This window comes from Chrysoperla carnea, chromosome 2, assembly GCF_905475395.1.
Source record: "Chrysoperla carnea chromosome 2, inChrCarn1.1, whole genome shotgun sequence".
In the NCBI taxonomy this organism is placed as follows: domain Eukaryota; kingdom Metazoa; phylum Arthropoda; class Insecta; order Neuroptera; family Chrysopidae; genus Chrysoperla; species Chrysoperla carnea.
In genome coordinates, this window is record NC_058338.1 from 59,745,311 (window position 1) to 59,762,361 (window position 17,051).

General features: G+C 28.8%; 1 protein-coding gene across 1 annotated transcript; it reads right to left on the reverse strand.

Moving 5' to 3' along the window:
- Window positions 1–1,597: 1,597 nt before the first annotated feature.
- LOC123292814 lies at window positions 1,598–16,394 on the reverse strand. The gene is made up of 15 exons (XM_044873527.1): window positions 16,312–16,394; window positions 15,925–16,073; window positions 15,816–15,860; window positions 14,705–14,814; window positions 12,685–13,073; window positions 11,273–11,425; window positions 10,879–11,063; window positions 10,284–10,493; window positions 8,875–8,896; window positions 8,145–8,377; window positions 7,971–8,080; window positions 5,364–5,773; window positions 4,295–4,447; window positions 3,207–3,382; window positions 1,598–2,419 (listed from the first exon to the last, which is right to left on the reverse strand). The coding sequence occupies exons 1-15, from the start codon at window positions 16,379–16,381 to the stop codon at window positions 2,222–2,224; spliced, it is 2,613 nt and encodes an 870-aa protein (XP_044729462.1). The 5' UTR covers window positions 16,382–16,394; the 3' UTR covers window positions 1,598–2,221.
- Window positions 16,395–17,051: the final 657 nt, after the last annotated feature.

Consider the following 17,051-nt stretch of genomic DNA (forward strand, 5'->3'; position numbering starts at 1 on the left):
TTTTGTATAAAATAGTTTTTTTTGTTTTGTTGTGGAAAAGAAGTATTTATGCATATTACGATCTGCTGTATAAATTTATGTATATATTTTTTTTTGCGACTAGTGAAAAACCATTACTTATATAAATTGGGATTTGGTTCATAATTTTGCTTTTTAATTATGCTCTATTTAATTATTTTAGTGATCCAATTTCATTATATGCTAAAATTTTTAGATTATGTTTAGATAAATTATACACTTATGATCATGACATTACGTTTTTTTTTTTATTTATTTTGAAATACCATTTTAAAACTTTCAGAATTCACGACTCCAAGAAACCATATATATGTAGCACTGTAATTGCGATTGAAGAGTAGTTCAATTAGTAGTTCGTAAGTCAAGTAGTAGAAATTTCCTTTTTTTTTGGTATTTAATTATATTTTAGTCATATATGTTGATAATACTTACACCCTTTTTAATCGCTATTATAGTGCTATCTATGGTTTCTTGGAGTCGAGAATAGGGTATTCCACTATTTTTGAAAAAGTACTTCAAAATGTTGATTTTGCTAATAAAAAGGCACCAAAAATTTATTTCGGAAAAATACACACGCTTACTTGCCAAAAACTTAAATTAAATTTTAAACCTTTATTAAACTGTCAAAAACGCGGCCATCCAATTTCATGACGTAATATCGGTATCACTATACGAAATAACACAAATAATTTTGACAGATATATTCATAGACATCTGATTATAATAAATATAAATACATATTATCTATGTATATATTATACCCAGCTGTCTACACTGAACTAACTGATGGTCTATGACTCATACCGCTATGACATCCATGATATACAGTTTAAAAATTACGATTTTTAATTTTAATATTTTAAAAGAAAAATGTGCTTTTTTGACCCGAAATCAGAATATTTAAGTATATTTTTACATAAATTATAATTTTTTTCAAATTTCATGATTTATTTTTGACAAACGATAATACCCTATTTAGATATATATTATTTGTTAATTAAAAAAATTTGAACATTTAATTTTATAGAGTAGATAATTAATTAATATTTTAATCTTAATAGTATAATATTAAGATGCTCAAAGTGGGGTTCAAAATTTGTTAAAATAATACAAAAATTCTGTGAAAAATACTAAAAAATTTCTTAGACATTCATAGGTACAGTGTGTTTTTTATTTTTTAGTGTAACCGCCCTCGCTTTTTAAAGTACAGAGAACGATTTAAATATTTACTTATCGCAATATTTACTATTCAAGGAGACGTATCATATGTTAAACAATGTCTAATATGCTTTCATAATTTTTGCGATGTGATTTTAATCACAGGAGACGATGAAATGATAACTCCAGCTCAATTCATTAACCATATGTTATTCCACTCAAACTGAGACATTGTATATTAAATATAAAACGAAAAATTCGATTACTTTATTAGAATCAATATTTGCCCAAAAATTGGTTTTAAAATATGGGAAATGATTGGAAACCTCGTGGAATTCGGAATTAGTTTTTAACACTATGATGACAAATTGATAAAGTTTTGTGGGAAAAAGTGTTTTAGAATAAAATAATTTATTTGCAATTGATTTTTAATAGTTTTTTATTAGTTAATATTAATTATTAGTACGGAAAGAGATTGGCAAAAATGAGCGATAATAAACAAATAATTTGTGTAGGCGTAAACTTTTGATTGTACGTTTAAAATAAATTATTTACTGATCCGCGCTTACCTACAGGGGATGAAAACTGGTAGTGATAATCAATTTTGATTTATAAAAAAAAATTATTTCATTAAAAATTATCTTTAATTTTGTTTTTTATAGGACTTTCTAATATAAATATGAACCGAGTTATTAGTCCTATTTTAAGGAATAGTACTTTTTTCAGTTCCTTTTTAGAATTTTCGCAAATATTCAAATACTCGAAAGTCGTACATTTCATTGAAGAAGATGTGGATACACAAAAGTTTGACAATTTTAATGCTAGAAAATCGCATAAAAAATCAAGCTAAATAACATTTTCAAGAAACAATTTTTTTTTATTTAACGTCGCTTTTTAACAACTAGGCATTTGAACTTTTATTTTGTAAATGTCATTATTTCCTAGAAAATAAATAAAAATTTATTTTCACAGTCGTTTTTAACATCTGTAGATAAGTTTGGGTGACTCGAAAGTTTAAGCATGCACTAATTATTTAAAGTAAAGATCAATCTGATCCATAATAATTAAATAGTTTTTGAGAAGGTTTTGAATAACTTGTTGATGGCACAAAACGTATTACTAAAACAATGTAGGCTACAAACAAGGTCCAGAATAATAGTACGTTAAGTAATTTTCCAAGTTGTATCCAAGTTTGAGTATTCTTATTGATTATTTCTTTGTTTTGATTATATGATTTATTATCCTAAAAAATTAATCATTGTTAATGTAAAAAAAAAATGGAATGAAACCCAGTGAATATTTCTCATTTTTTTTTTATGTAATGATTATGTCAATTTATACATCATATTTACATCAATTTTTACGTGAAAAAGTAGTAAGATATATATAGAATGTCCTACTTAAGTTGGCTACATATGGAAAACTTTTTATTTTATATTTATAAAATTGTTTAAATACACTCCTACATATCTCGGGAGTGATTTTTAAACCGTTTCCTTTTCTACATTCCTAAACGACCATTAACATTCCTGTAGAACTTTCAATTTTTGGCACCCTGTACATTCGATGTCAAGAATGAATAGCTGAATATTGATATTTTTGAAAGCATAGATTTTTATAAAGAATAACTTTTTTTCGTAAACCAAATAATAAAAAAGTTTTCCATATGTAGGCAACTTAAGCAGGACACCCTCATCATAATCATAATGAGGCATACAGTTTTATTTAAAAGACCAAAAACTGCACACTTCTTACATGCGAGCATTGATTTTAGGTAATAAATGTGGAAGAAAAATTTGATCATTTGCCTCAACTGATAGTTGATCTCTACAAGATATGAGATTATACTTCCATGGCATATATGGAAGTGTTGCGAATAAGAATTTCAATTTTCCGCCAAGAAAATCTACACATCGAGAAATACTAGACTTCACAGTTTCAGAAAACTTGACCGAAACCAAATTTTGTTGGTAAATATTTTCGCAACTGGTTTACATGTAAAGAACTGATATCATTTTTAAAGAACTTACTTTTATCTCAATTTCGTCTAAGGTAATTAGATTCACTATTTCATTATCTACAATGAATTTGAACATGTTTGATACTCCTGTTGGATCGCTCATATTTGCTTTAAATAACTTCATTATAATCAATGTAACTATTAAATTTATTACAGATAAAATCATTGAACTCCTATAGAAGATCACTGTAAGAAAAAAAAAGTTTTTATTTTAATTAAATGGGAAAATTGTTGTCTTGGTTTGTCGCGAATTTTTAGATCTTGGATATTAAAAGAAATTTTATATTCAAGGCTAAGTTTGTTAATGAGCATTATTGGAGCATTAACAAGGATGCTTAAGGTATATCGCAACCTATAGTCTCGCCATCTGTGAATGAATTAAACGAAATTATCAGAAATTATAATCGGTAATGTAGATAAAAATAAATGTTTATACAGGGTGTCTGTTATTGATAGCATAAAATTATACCAGTAAATTAAGCTTATCAAGACAAATGGAAAAGCTCTTTACCAAATTTCGATCTGAGGCCTGATTAGGGGGATGTGACTATGTACAAAAAAAAAGAAACATTAGTGCATTCACAGACCCATGGAAGTTATAAAGAAGGAGAACGATTGCAATAGAAAATATTGTCCCCAAAATATGGACAAAATAAGTGAGGCGCTGGGATCGCTAAGTTGTCTCATTAAATGCGGGCTGTTGTGCGCTAATATACTACTTACCGACGACAGCGCGGCTGGTGGCTGAAAAATGAACTATAAATTCTACAAATTTTCAGGGACAGGTGCGCTAATGCTTTAGTACATAGCGACCGTTCTCCTCCTTAATAACCTCCATGCACAGACCAATCAAACTCATTAAACGAAGCAAGTGTCATTTTAGAATATAGAGGGGACTATCATAAAACAATAATTGATTGTAAATTGATTTAATTGGGTAGATAATACTATAAAAAAAATTGTTGTCTGGCGCGAGAATTTTTTCTAAGTAGAATTAAAAGATTATTTAATTTCTTATTGACAATAAGATCATTTTTTAAAAAAGCTTTTTTAAAGCGATTCATCTTTTTTATATCAGAATAATATTTATCAACTTACCAATTAATGGACAAGAAGTACCACTCGCATTTGTGTGATAAGAAATTTCTTTTAAATATTCTATATGAATTAAAATATTTGCCATAATCAATGCAATTCGTTTTAATGACGATGGATCTAATAAAACTCCTACCAAGTTCATTGTAATTAACACTAAAAATAATTAAAAATTGATTACTAGTTGTGTCTCGCCAGTTTATATTTTAATAGGCCACAACGAGGGGAAATTTGACTCTTTTGCTTGCAATGTCCCAATTAGAACTTATAAGTTACCTACCAATATTTCCGTAATCCAGAATCAAATGTTTTCTCATTTTTTATGTTCCAAATTTTTTATAAAATTTATCGTTTACGATATATAGTTCATTTAATTACCCGATTGCGCGACGCAAAGGACTTCTTTGTGGCACACTAGAGACCAACGCGTGGGCCGATTTTAATGATTCTTACGCCAATCGATTTGTCTCAATTTTGAGAAGGTCATTGAAAACATGTCAGTAATGAAAATTCAATATGGCGACCAACCAAACGCCTTAATGTGAAAAATAAAAAAGTGAAAGTCGACAAACTATGTTAAGTGGGGGTATCAAAAAATCCGACTTCGTTAAAAAAATTGAAAAGAAAAAAAAATTCAATAGTTTACATATTGACTTTAACTGGCAGTCGGGAGCCATTATCGCGAAGATTTGAGTCGGTCTATATTTTAATGGGTCGCGACTGTTAGTTGCTATGTTAACTACTGAACTTGTTTATTTCTAACCGAATAAGAGGCTTTTGAGGCTTTTTTCTTGCAAAATGTTTGAAATTAAAAAGCTTCTAGCGACTACTTTTTCGTAACAATAAAGTGTTATGCGTTTTAGAGAATTTATTTGAGTATAATTTGTTTATGTTTTCGCCTATCTTTTAAAACGTAGAAATGATATTTACAGTAACTGTGTTACTGTTGAAATGATAATTGTGTTACAGTAACTACCAAAGTGTTCCAATAATTTTAAACAAAAGGTATATATTTTGTGTCTAAGCAATAATTTCACAAACAACCAATGTTTTATGTGTTCAAATTACTTACCAATCACGGGCGCAATTATAAGAGTTGCAAACATTGCAGAATGATGTCTTAATGTAAATATATAATCCAAATAAGGCATCCCTTTCAAATGATATGTTTCATTAGCGTCATAATATTCACTTTCGGGTAAAAAACTACTTGAAACACTTTCTAAATCCCATTCATTATGTGGATGGTATTGACTAAAATCAGAGCCACGTTCAATGAATCGAAATCGGATATGTTCAGCATCAGAATGCATTATCCATGCACCAATTAATAATTCGCATACTTCAGTATTTAGTGGCCAGTTTTCATAAGCTGGTACACACAGTGATGTAAATGTATTCGGATATAAACACTGAACTTTACCCGAATATGTTAATCTACATACGCTTGAATATAATACACTGTGATCATCTGAATTCAAACTGGAAAAAAAAAATCATTATTCAAGAAACTGTCCAATTTATAATATGTAGCCTATTCAAAACTTTTTTACCATTTTATTCATTAAAAAGTAATAAAAGGATTTACTTGTGAAGTAAACTTGTCTTCTTCATTTTACACTAGGGTGGGGGTGGAAGGTAGATGTAGTTTTCGAAATCATTAAAATCAGGCCAGTGCATAGAAATCATTCAAGAAGGGGGTTCAAACTTTTGTTCATCATGTTAAGACATTAAGTAAATAAAACAAGAAAATCTTTTCGAGTAAGATTTTATTATGCCAAAATGTGATGTATATGAAATATACCAAGGTATACTAAGTTTAGTCCCAAGTTTGTAACGCCTAAAATATTGATACTATGAACAAAATGTTGGTATAGATGTTCATAAAATTACCTAATTAGTCCATTTCCGGTTGTCTTTCTGTTTGTCTGTCGTCTGTCTAGCGTGCTTAGAACGTAAAAAGTGAGGTCGAGTTCGTAAATGAGCAACATAGGCCAATTGGGGAGTTGAGTCCGTAGGACCCATCTTGTAAACCGTTAGAGATAGAACAAAAGTTTATGTGTTAATAATGTTCCTTTTAAAAAAATTAACAACTTTTGTTTGAAACATTGTTTCGTAAACATCACTGTTTACCCGTGAGAGCGCAAATTATGCGCAAATTGTATAGTATGTATTATACGGGAATATCAGTTATTTATGTGTGACATGTATATATGTGTAATGTGACAGAGTGATCAACACTGTCTATATATGGTATTTCAACAATTAATTCAGTCAATTGTTTGTTTCCACTTGTTTAATAAGTTAATTCTGCGTGGTATAGAAAAAAAAACGAGTGTGCTTTAGACCACACGACTGAAGTAATACTTCTTTAGCTCCACCTTTTGGTGTTAATACATGTTACAAATAGAATAAAATTACTTACAAGATTATTGAGTAACAAAAACAATTTTTTTTTTTACTATACCTGATTTGGCATGGAACGCTGGTCTCCGCTATCGGAGTCCAGTGTTCTGCCACTGAGCTACTGGGTCTCTGTGTAAAGGTAATATTTTATATAGTTTTAGTATGGCTTGGATATGTTTTGTTGTTGAAACGTAAGTCTTTCTTTCTTTCTTCACTAACTTAGATCTCCCTCTCAACTTGATCACACTTTTCGTAACAAGCTTGTTCATCACACATTCTCGTGACATTCTGATCATACATTCTCCAGATTACTCCCCAACTCAAGAGTGCTTAAAGAAGTTTTACTTCAAAACTTTTCCAAAACTCTGTGTGTATCGATCTCTACACCGCTATGTATATTGAGCGAGGCTAAACCGTTTAGATGATCTTCAGACATTCACGATCTAACATATGTTTTGAGACAACGTTTTGAAAAGAAACGTTTATTCGTCACTGTTGTTAGAGTTAAAACTACCAGAATACGAAACATTTGTTAGACATTTGGAATCGCATTTTCATTGCTAATATCGAGTGCTACGAGCGAATTTTTGAAGAGACAAGCAAAATTTTATAAAAAATTGCGATGAATTAAAAATCGATCTTGTAAATGTGTCAGAACCAAATTGATGTACTCAAGTACTCAAATACTTAAGATAAAAATTCAATATATGTCAAAAAATGTCGAAACAGCTTGAACAGCTAACTTATAGTCATTGGAAATGCGTTTCATAAATGATTACATTTACAGGACTATATTATTAGTTTAAATTTATATGGAGAGATTCTCAATAAAAGGGAGGGGTGGAAATTTGTAGAGGGCTTGACCAAACAAAACCTTGACTCAAAACAGAACTCGTTTTAAAGCTTTCATTAGAAGCACTACACTATCGGAGTCAAAGGTCCTATACATATACTGTTTTAAACCATATCGTAAGCCATTTATATTATATGAAGTAAAAAAAGTTCTTTCGGACGGTCTTATGTATAAAACAAAGAGGGATTGTATATGTGTATGTATGAACCCAGTCGATCGGATTCATCACATGAATTTGTACACATACAATACCAATCACACACAGAAACACATAACCATAACACACCATAACGCACAGTACACATTCTGTCTTTGTTTTATACATGCAAACACGTCCATAAAAACTCTTCTTACTTCATATATTTTATATGGCTAACGATAGCTTACAATAACAAATAACATTTAAATTTAAATTAATACCCATTGGCAAGTGAAATCTCTGGTGCCCAAATATTAGAGGTATGTACCGGTAAGATATCTATTCCATCAAAATCCTTTGGATCCCATTCTAGACGTTTATCAAACCATTCCTAATTTTTTAGAAAATATTATTTTGTGTACATTTTCATTCAAAGTATCAATTTAAGGTTTTACCAAATATAGCCGATTATGAACGGAAATTTGTGGTTTAATTTCTTTTTGAAAATATACGTCTAAAGAATTGACTAGCATTGTTGCATTGATAATTACTGTCTCTTCTTTTTCTCCTGGTTTTTCGGAATAATCGTAATTACACATTAGTTTTTGTCCTAATTTTCTTATAAAACTTTTGTATCCTGTTTCAGGTTCTGATTTTTTGTCACATTCATGCATGTAACCCCAACATCCTGAAAGAGAAAAGTAAACCTTCATTAAATAATAAACGTTAAAATAATGACTTTTTCCCAATACACTTATAATCAGGAAACCGAACTTTTCTAGATACAGAATGTTGAAATTTTGGAAAAATAGGAAATTATCGTGCATATTGTCAAAACTGATGATAGAGCCATGACTTTGTTTCGAAAAATCAGAACTTTCCCGTCTATAAATGTATAGAGAAACTAACATTATTTGATCTTCATCAGTTGCTGAATTATTATTAGCGATTTAGGCTGGGTGTTGATATAAAAGTCGGAACATCCAGCCCCTTTTACCCCATCAGATTACATCCTACCTTTTAAATAATTAAAAAAAAGAAACATAAAAAAAAAAAAAAAAACACCCAAAAAAACAACTTGGATAAAGGCTGATTATTATTGACAGTTGGGTATTATTTTGGCATTATTACCTCATCATCGCCGGTTACTTTACTAAAAATTAATTTTTAATAATTAAAACTTACCATTTTTGAAAATAATTAAAAAAGTTATTAAAACAGTAAACGTTTGTAAAATTTTCATAATTATTATAATTATTATTATAAAACTAAATTAAAGTTTTATTAAAATAATTAATGTTTAAAATTATTTTCCATAATGAAACATGATATTTAGAAATAATAACGCCTCTCGAATATTTAATTAATGATGTTTTGTAATTATAACATCTGTAATGGATACTGTATTGTGTTTAGTATCAGTTTGGTGTATTAACTTTGATTCTTCTTTATACCATCAATAAATTTGAAAATTCATTTAACAAGTGAAAACAAACAATTGACTGAGTTAATTGTTGAAATACCATGCATAGACAGTGTTGATTACTTTATCACATTACGCATACATAACTGATATTCCCATATTAATACATACTATACAATTTACGCCTAATTTGCGCCCTCACGGTTAAACAGTGATGTTTTTGAAAAAATGTTTCAAACAAAAGTTGGTTATTTTTTTTATAAGGAATATTTTTTACGTTCAAAATTTTGTTCTATCTCTAACGGTTTACAAGATGGGTCCCAAGAGCCAATTGACCTATGTTGCTCATTTACGAACTCGACCTCACTTTTTACGTGCTGAGTACACTGTAAAAATTTCAGCTTGATATCTTTTTTTCGTTTTTGAGTTATCGTGTTAACGGACAGACGGACAGGGTGTTATCATTCAAGGGTGTCGACCAGAATGGTTGTGAAAATTAAACTTTAAAAATTTGTACTTATGTAATTTGAGCAATTAGAACTGTAGAAAGGATGAACGTAACGCCAGCTCGCAAATTTTTGCCCCTTGTGTTCATCCTGTGATTTCATTCATCCTGCAATCTGCGGGTTGGCCATGCCTCTAATGGATCCGAATTAGCCACGGGTCTGCGAGTTTTTGAGTCTTACGTTCACTCTGTGATCTGCGGGGCAATGCCTCTAATAAGGCCCAGTTAGCACCAGCCTAGGGATTTTTTGGCTCATGCGTTCAATTTCCATACATCCTTCAATTTTCTAATTGCTCTTGAACTCTGAAACTTGCAAGGTTCAAATTGTAAAAGTTTACATTAGTGGAGGCTGTGAGCCAATCGGAATCACGGTAAATTTACATTTTTCAGTTTGCTTATATGGAAAATTACGTTTAATTTTACAAAGCAAAAAAAAAAACGATGTGTTGACGTCACTGTTAGTAAAATTTTGAAAAAAAATAAAATTAAAAACATTCAACTTCTCTATTACAACAGTTTCTAAAGTTATTTTGGTATGGAACCATATTCAAGAGTTTTATTTGAATTTGTATGGGGTGAAAAATATTTTTAGTTAAATAAAGTTTTTTTTTTTTTTTAATTATTTTATTTTTTGATATTACAATAATAACAATGAGTTACATATTAATGACTTGGTACATGCGTAATAAATAAAATAATGTACAAAAATAATATAATACAAATGAATAATCGATCTAAAAAAAGTCTTAAAATATGCCAATCTTGTGCACCACTGGAAGGTTTTATGGGAATCGTAACGTGTATAGGACCATCTAATGATTCCGTTTTTAAATCTGATTCATCAACACCATTCGATGTTACATTTTCTGATTCTTCCTATAAAATTATAAAAGAAAATTAATAATTGATAGCTGAATATGTTATCTATTGTTGAATAAGTGATCTATTACACCTAAATATCTCGTTTGTAGCTAACCAATCAAAAAATAACTTTGACAAAAGTTGCAGAGTTCTTCAGGTTTCTTTAATAGCAACACTTTAAATTGGAAAGTTGATCTTCATAAAACAACTAACAATTTTTATTTTAAGCATTTTTTCGAAACCTTTCGGAGGAAATGCGCAATGCTGCACGTCCGTGATTTTTCAACTGTTTTCGCCAGTTAGATTTCAAGAAAATAGAATGTGATAGAAAGACAAAATCAAAATTGATCCTATAAATTGCCTATAAAGATAATTATAATCCTCGAAAATAAAAACAAACCTCTGATTCCACATGTTTTTCACCTGGAACTGTCAATAAAATCCAATTTTTATGTTGTAATATTATTTGAAACAAAGGAGCCAAACTGTCTGGAATTTGTGTGGATTTTTTATCAAACCAACAAACAATTGCGGATTCAAACAACACTAAAATTGATATTATTAACGAATCACGATAGAAGCTCACTAAAAATTATAAAATTTAATTTATAAAACAATTTTGAATTAAATTTTTTTTTACTTTCATCACGGTAAAAAAAACCAAGTCACTATATGGCTCAAAAATTTTTTGAATTTTCTTTCAAGTATTTATCTTGAAAATTTTGGATATTCTTAGTGACCCAGTTTGTTTATCGGCGTGAATATTTGAAATTTTATATGGAATTTATTTTTACCGATTAGTGGTGTTGTATCTCCCGAATGTGGTATTGTCCATGGAATCTGATAGAAGATTGTTATATGAGCAAATATATTGAAAATAATTAGAGTAAATCTTTCATTTTCAATAGGACTCAAAAAAAATGGTAAAATTGTGAATACTATTAATACTGAAAAAAAACAAAATTTTGGATATTACCTATTTGATAGAAATTAAAACAAACAAAAAAAGCAAAAAGGTCAGCCCAATATAATTCAATCCAATACTCGACCTAATTCGATTTGGTTTATTTGGTTACCTTAGAATGAATCAAATTGGGTTATATTAGCGTGATTTATTTTCTGATTATTAATCTTCAAACTTTCCTGTTTTTATGAAATTGTAGCCATACAAGCTTTAATTATGAAATCGACCCAACTTTATTTTAAACTGTTCTATTTTTCAAATTAAGATAGTAGTACAAACATCAAGACAATTTTCGATTTAGGGTTGAAATTATTTGTATCTTTATTTCATCTTTGATGATGAATTTTGTTATAACTTCATGAATGTAGACGAAAAATTAGAATAAAATTTTTCGATATCTGCCTTGATTTTCGAAATATCGAAAGCTCAATAATTAAACAAAATTTTCGATTTTCGACTTTTTGAAAATTACGCCAGGTATCGAAAAATTTTTTCTTACTTTTCGTCTTATATTGTCATAACATAACATAACATAAGTATCATCAACAAAATTGAAAATATATATTTTTTTTTAATTTGTATCTCCACTACCGTGCTTATACATCCTTAATTAGTCGGGCACAACGTTTTTTTTTTTTTTTTTTTCAATAGTTTATTAAGGTTTTAACTTTAATTTAAATAGTTTTTTTTTTTTAATTTCCACGCAATAGTTTTGGAGAAATCTATGAAAACATATCATCCGTTGACCGTTTTACCATAAAACTAATATTTAATATATCTGCCTTTGAAGTAATTTATTTATTTAAATAATCGGGCAACCCCCGCCCCTCTAAAATTTCTAGAATTGATAAAAATTTTATTTAAAATTGCCTTGGTGCTCATACATCCTTAAACTGTTCTATTTAAAAAAAAAAGATAAAACAATTTTTCAATATTGAAATTAAAAAAATTGATTGATTCTTTTTCTCTACCCATAGGATCAATTTTTGATGGTTTGGCATGGAAAATGACCTATACTCCAAATAAAGTTTAAGTTGAATTTTAGTTGATCTTTTGTTTTTGGCAGAATCGTTTTTTTAATGGTTTCTGATGACTCGTCTGCTTGCTATGTTTTTCGTAGTCCGCATTGTTATGAGTTTATTGGAAATGACCTATATACCTTGAGGAAACGTTTCAAACCACACAGAATTCAGCCCTGTAATATTTTTCGCTAGAAATGAAGAACATAATTGATATACAAACCTAACATTGGAACAATTAATGTAGCCTCAAGTACTGTAGCATGACGTGCAAAACGGAATGTATACGCTATTTCTTGCATTGTATCATTAAGATCGATATGTCGTTCCTTTATTTTTCCTGTAGCATTAATAACTTTCCATTCTAAATTTTTATTATTTAGGGTGCCTAAATAACCTTGCATTTTTGGAATTTTAAATTCTACATTTTTTTTTGTATACAATAACGATCCAAATCGTAATGTGCATTCATGCTCATCGTATGGAAAATTTAAATGATTTGATTTACACAAAGTGTAATACGAATTTGGTATTACACATACAATAAAACCGGTATGTTGTAAATCACAATTAATCGATGGATGTGTTATCTCGGAATTGTACATGCCACTTCTAAAAAAATATAGAAAAGAAAATGTTATTCGGATTTTTTATACGAAAAGTCATATTATTAACGCTCCCAGTGCTTTGTAGTTTAGTCGACAAGTTCAAATTGGTGAAATATAGAAATAACGGTCGAAAAAATGCATGTGATAACTCGTTGTATTCGGAATGATGTCTAGAAAAATGTGAGAGAAGTGTTTTTCAGCACATAAATTATTGCAAAAGATATAAACAAATAAAGATGAAAAAAACTTATTTCGTTTTTCGCCAATACTTCATAAAATATTAATATTTAAAAAAAAGATGCTTAAAGAGGAGGAAATTTCTAATAAAAACAAGTGAAAACAAACAATTGATTGAATTAATTGTTGAAACACCATGCATAGAAAGTGTTGATTACTCTACACATACATACATGTCACACATATATAACTGATATTCCCATACAATACATACTATACGATTTGCGCATAATTTGCGCTCTCCCGGGTAAACAGTGATGTTTACGAAAAAATGTTTCAAACAAAAGTTGTTTATTTTTTTATAAGGAATATTTAAACTTTTGTTCTATCTCTTACGGTTTACGAGTGGGGGCCTACGGACCCAAGACTCAATTTATCTATGTTGCTCATTTACAACTCGACTTCACTTTTTACGTCCTAAGTTATCGGGATGATAGACGGACAGACGATAGACAGACAGACAGACAACCGGAAATGGACTAATTAGGTGATATTATGAACTTCTATACCAAAATTTTGTTCATAGCTTCAATATTTTTAAGCATTACAAACTTGGGACTAAACTTAGTATACTTTGGTATATTTCATATACATGGTATAATAATTACTTTGTTTATAATAATTTTTTAATCAAAAATGCATTATTTTTCATTTCTGGTTAACTTAAAAAATTATTAAAAACAAAGTATTAAAATTATTTTAACTCTTTTTACGTGATCATAATTAAATATACACATAAGAAAGTCTCCTCGAAGCCAAAAAATTTTACGCAAATTATTAAATCCTTTTTTTGGTTTACAATAAAAACGAAAATTCGAGAAAATTGTGTTAATAAAAAATTGTCTAACTTGTTGAAAAATTAATTATTTTCGTTAATAAATTCTTTAAATTGATTCGATTATATTTTTAAATTAATATTCAATACCTTAAAAAAATTAAGTGTGAGATACTCGTTTTTGACGATATTACAACAATCTAAAAATGACGCAAAAAGACCTATATGTGCTGAAAAATGCTTCTGGCACATTTTTCTAGACATCATTACGAATTCAATTAGCTTACATCCAAATAACATGTATTTTTATGATCATTATTTCTATATTTCAATAAATTTGAACTTGTCAACTAGACTATTGGACGTTTTTGAATTAAAAAAGGCTACAAGAAAACTCAGCCCAGATAAATTTTATATGTATGCAATTTTTAAATCAAAATTTTTTTATAAACATATCGATTTACATAGGAAAATTAAACAAAATTTCTTTTTATACAATTAAAATTCGTTTTTCATAAATCTGTTAATTAAGTTTAATGTTTCTTAAAGGATTTATGTCGTAAATTTCGTGTTTTTGGACACCCTTTAGTTAATCATATTTTACATCCAGAATTTATACGTACGGATTATAAATTGTTAAATCTGGCATCCAAAGTTCATCCACATTTACATTAATTTCTTTAATTCCATCAAATAAATCTGGATTCCACGTTAAATGATCATCTGTCCATCTCTAAAGAATAAACAAAAACGGTGAAAATTACACGGGACTCAACACTATATTTTATCCTAATTTGACGCAACCGCACATTCTTTAAATAATTTGAAATTTAAATTTGTTAAAAATGTATGTCCCTATATTATTAAACGGTTTTTTTTTGCCCGAGTAAATTTTGTCTTTTCGTTTTTTTCTCAGTCGATTTAGAAAAAGATGCATCTCTATTTATGGAAATCATTAAGTTGGAAAATTTTGTGTTATTCGAGTTTTATTTTTCCGTGCTATTCCTATATATTATGCATGTGAAAATAATATTGTTTGTTTGTTTGTTACGCTATCACGTACTACTACTGCATGGATTTGAATGAAACTGTACAATAATATAGCTTATACATCAGAATAAGACATGAGCTTTAATGTAAAAAGATATATATTAAACAAAAATTAATTTAGTTTATGACATTTCACTACGCCATTTATGAGCTTCATTTTGAATCATAAATTAAAGATTTATGTAAAAATGGTGATCGAGATACAATTAATGGCCACCTGTTCTGATCATAGAGGTAATACAGATGGAGAATGCGAGGGGTGTGCTAGCCTGTAAGTGGATGCGATATGCGTAGCGAGAGAGAAGACTGCGAGTGAGCTCCCTGAGTCCTTGTCTAATACATATACTTCTTATACGAAATATACTGACTATCGTGTATAATAAGTATCGATTTACATATGATTATAACAAGGACACAGGGGAACTCACTGGCAATCTTCTCTCTCGCTATACGCATATCGCATTCACTTACAGACTAGCAGACTCCTGGCGTTCTCTTCTATGGTTCTGATACACTCAATGAATTAAGACTATATAACATTTAAAAAAAATTGGAATCTGTTCATATATTTTACCTGTGTAAAAAACCCTACCCCTATTTTGAGTGTTATAGAAGGGGGATAAGTAAGAGCAAGGGAGGGGGAGGATATAACACGATGGCTTTTACTTTCAAAGACTAACTTACCAAGACTAACCAATGTGCAATTGTAACAGTATTGTCCCACTGATTCTGAAATAAAAAAATCACTTTTGTAATGGTTAATTTTTCGAATTTTTTCTTTGTATATACTTACGAAATCAAAATAATTAAACGTGAAACCCACGTTGATTTTTGTTGCATTTTTATTTTTATCTCTTTTTGCAATTAATGAGGTATCATAATTGCAAAATAGTGTTTTTCTTAAATCAAATACTCTATTAATTTGCGGTTTACAAGTTTCGGCTAAAAATGAAAAATAATTTATTTCTCAATCCTCAAAAATCAGAATAAACTTATGAGATTGCCAGTATTTTGTACAGTTAGTTGAACTATGATTATTAAAACTATGATTATAACGCAAAGAACTACAAATTATCGTGTTTTACGTGATTTCTACTTAGATCTTATTATGAAGTTTTATGACTTCGTTGATCGTCGTTGTTTTATAATTTTAAATTAAAAGCTTTCAATTTTTACATACCTGATACTGAAAGTATGAAAGTGAGAGTTGCGAAAAACGTAAGAACCCAAAAATTATTAAAAATAAACATCTTACCAATTTGAATACTGAAATACGTTTAAATTGTATTAGAATTCTATAAAAAATTTAATTGATTTGAAATTTAATACACGTTTAATTTTGACGCCCCTTAATATCATGAAAAAATTAAATATATATCAGATATAGGCATTAAATTCACCAAAATTATCGCACAAATTTATACAGACTTGACAAAAAATTTTTGAACTTAGGATAAAACCTAATTTTGAAAGTTTTTTTTTATCCTGGCAGTTTCAGAAAACACAAGGGAAACTAAAATTGCACTTGGTGTACGGTATACCCCCGACAGTAATTCTTTTTATTTTCGAATATTATCTACTTTGATATGTAAACCGCAGGTTATAAGAAGAGGGAGTACCTACAATTTTTTTCCAGGCTCATTTTTAATGGTTTTCAAAAATGAGAGGGGACGAATATTACCTTTCAAAATTTCTAATAATACCTATTCTTCTCAAAAGTCAATCGAAAATATCCTTTCTTGGTGAATTTGGTGAATGTTATAGTTAATGTAACATATTATTATATCAAAATAAATTTGGGAACCTTACCGATAAATTAAGACAGTAATTATTAATTAAAAATACATTAAATAACATAATCATCCTCATATCATGCTATGTTATTTAGTGTATTTTTAATTAATTAATTACTCTTTTAAT

What these genes read in the sequence shown, in the direction of transcription:
- LOC123292814 (XM_044873527.1), bottom strand. Translation starts at nt 16,381, where the DNA reads ATGTTTATTTTTAATAATTTTTGGGTTCTTACGTTTTTCGCAACTCTC. An exon ending in GATTTAACAATTTATAATCC is followed by an intron (nt 13,074 to 14,704) that starts GTACGTATAAAT and finishes ATATTTTTTTAG; the next exon opens with AAGTGGCATGTACAATTCCG. An exon ending in TAGACGAAATTGAGATAAAA is followed by an intron (nt 2,420 to 3,206) that starts GTAAGTTCTTTA and finishes TTAATTTTTTAG; the next exon opens with GATAATAAATCATATAATCA.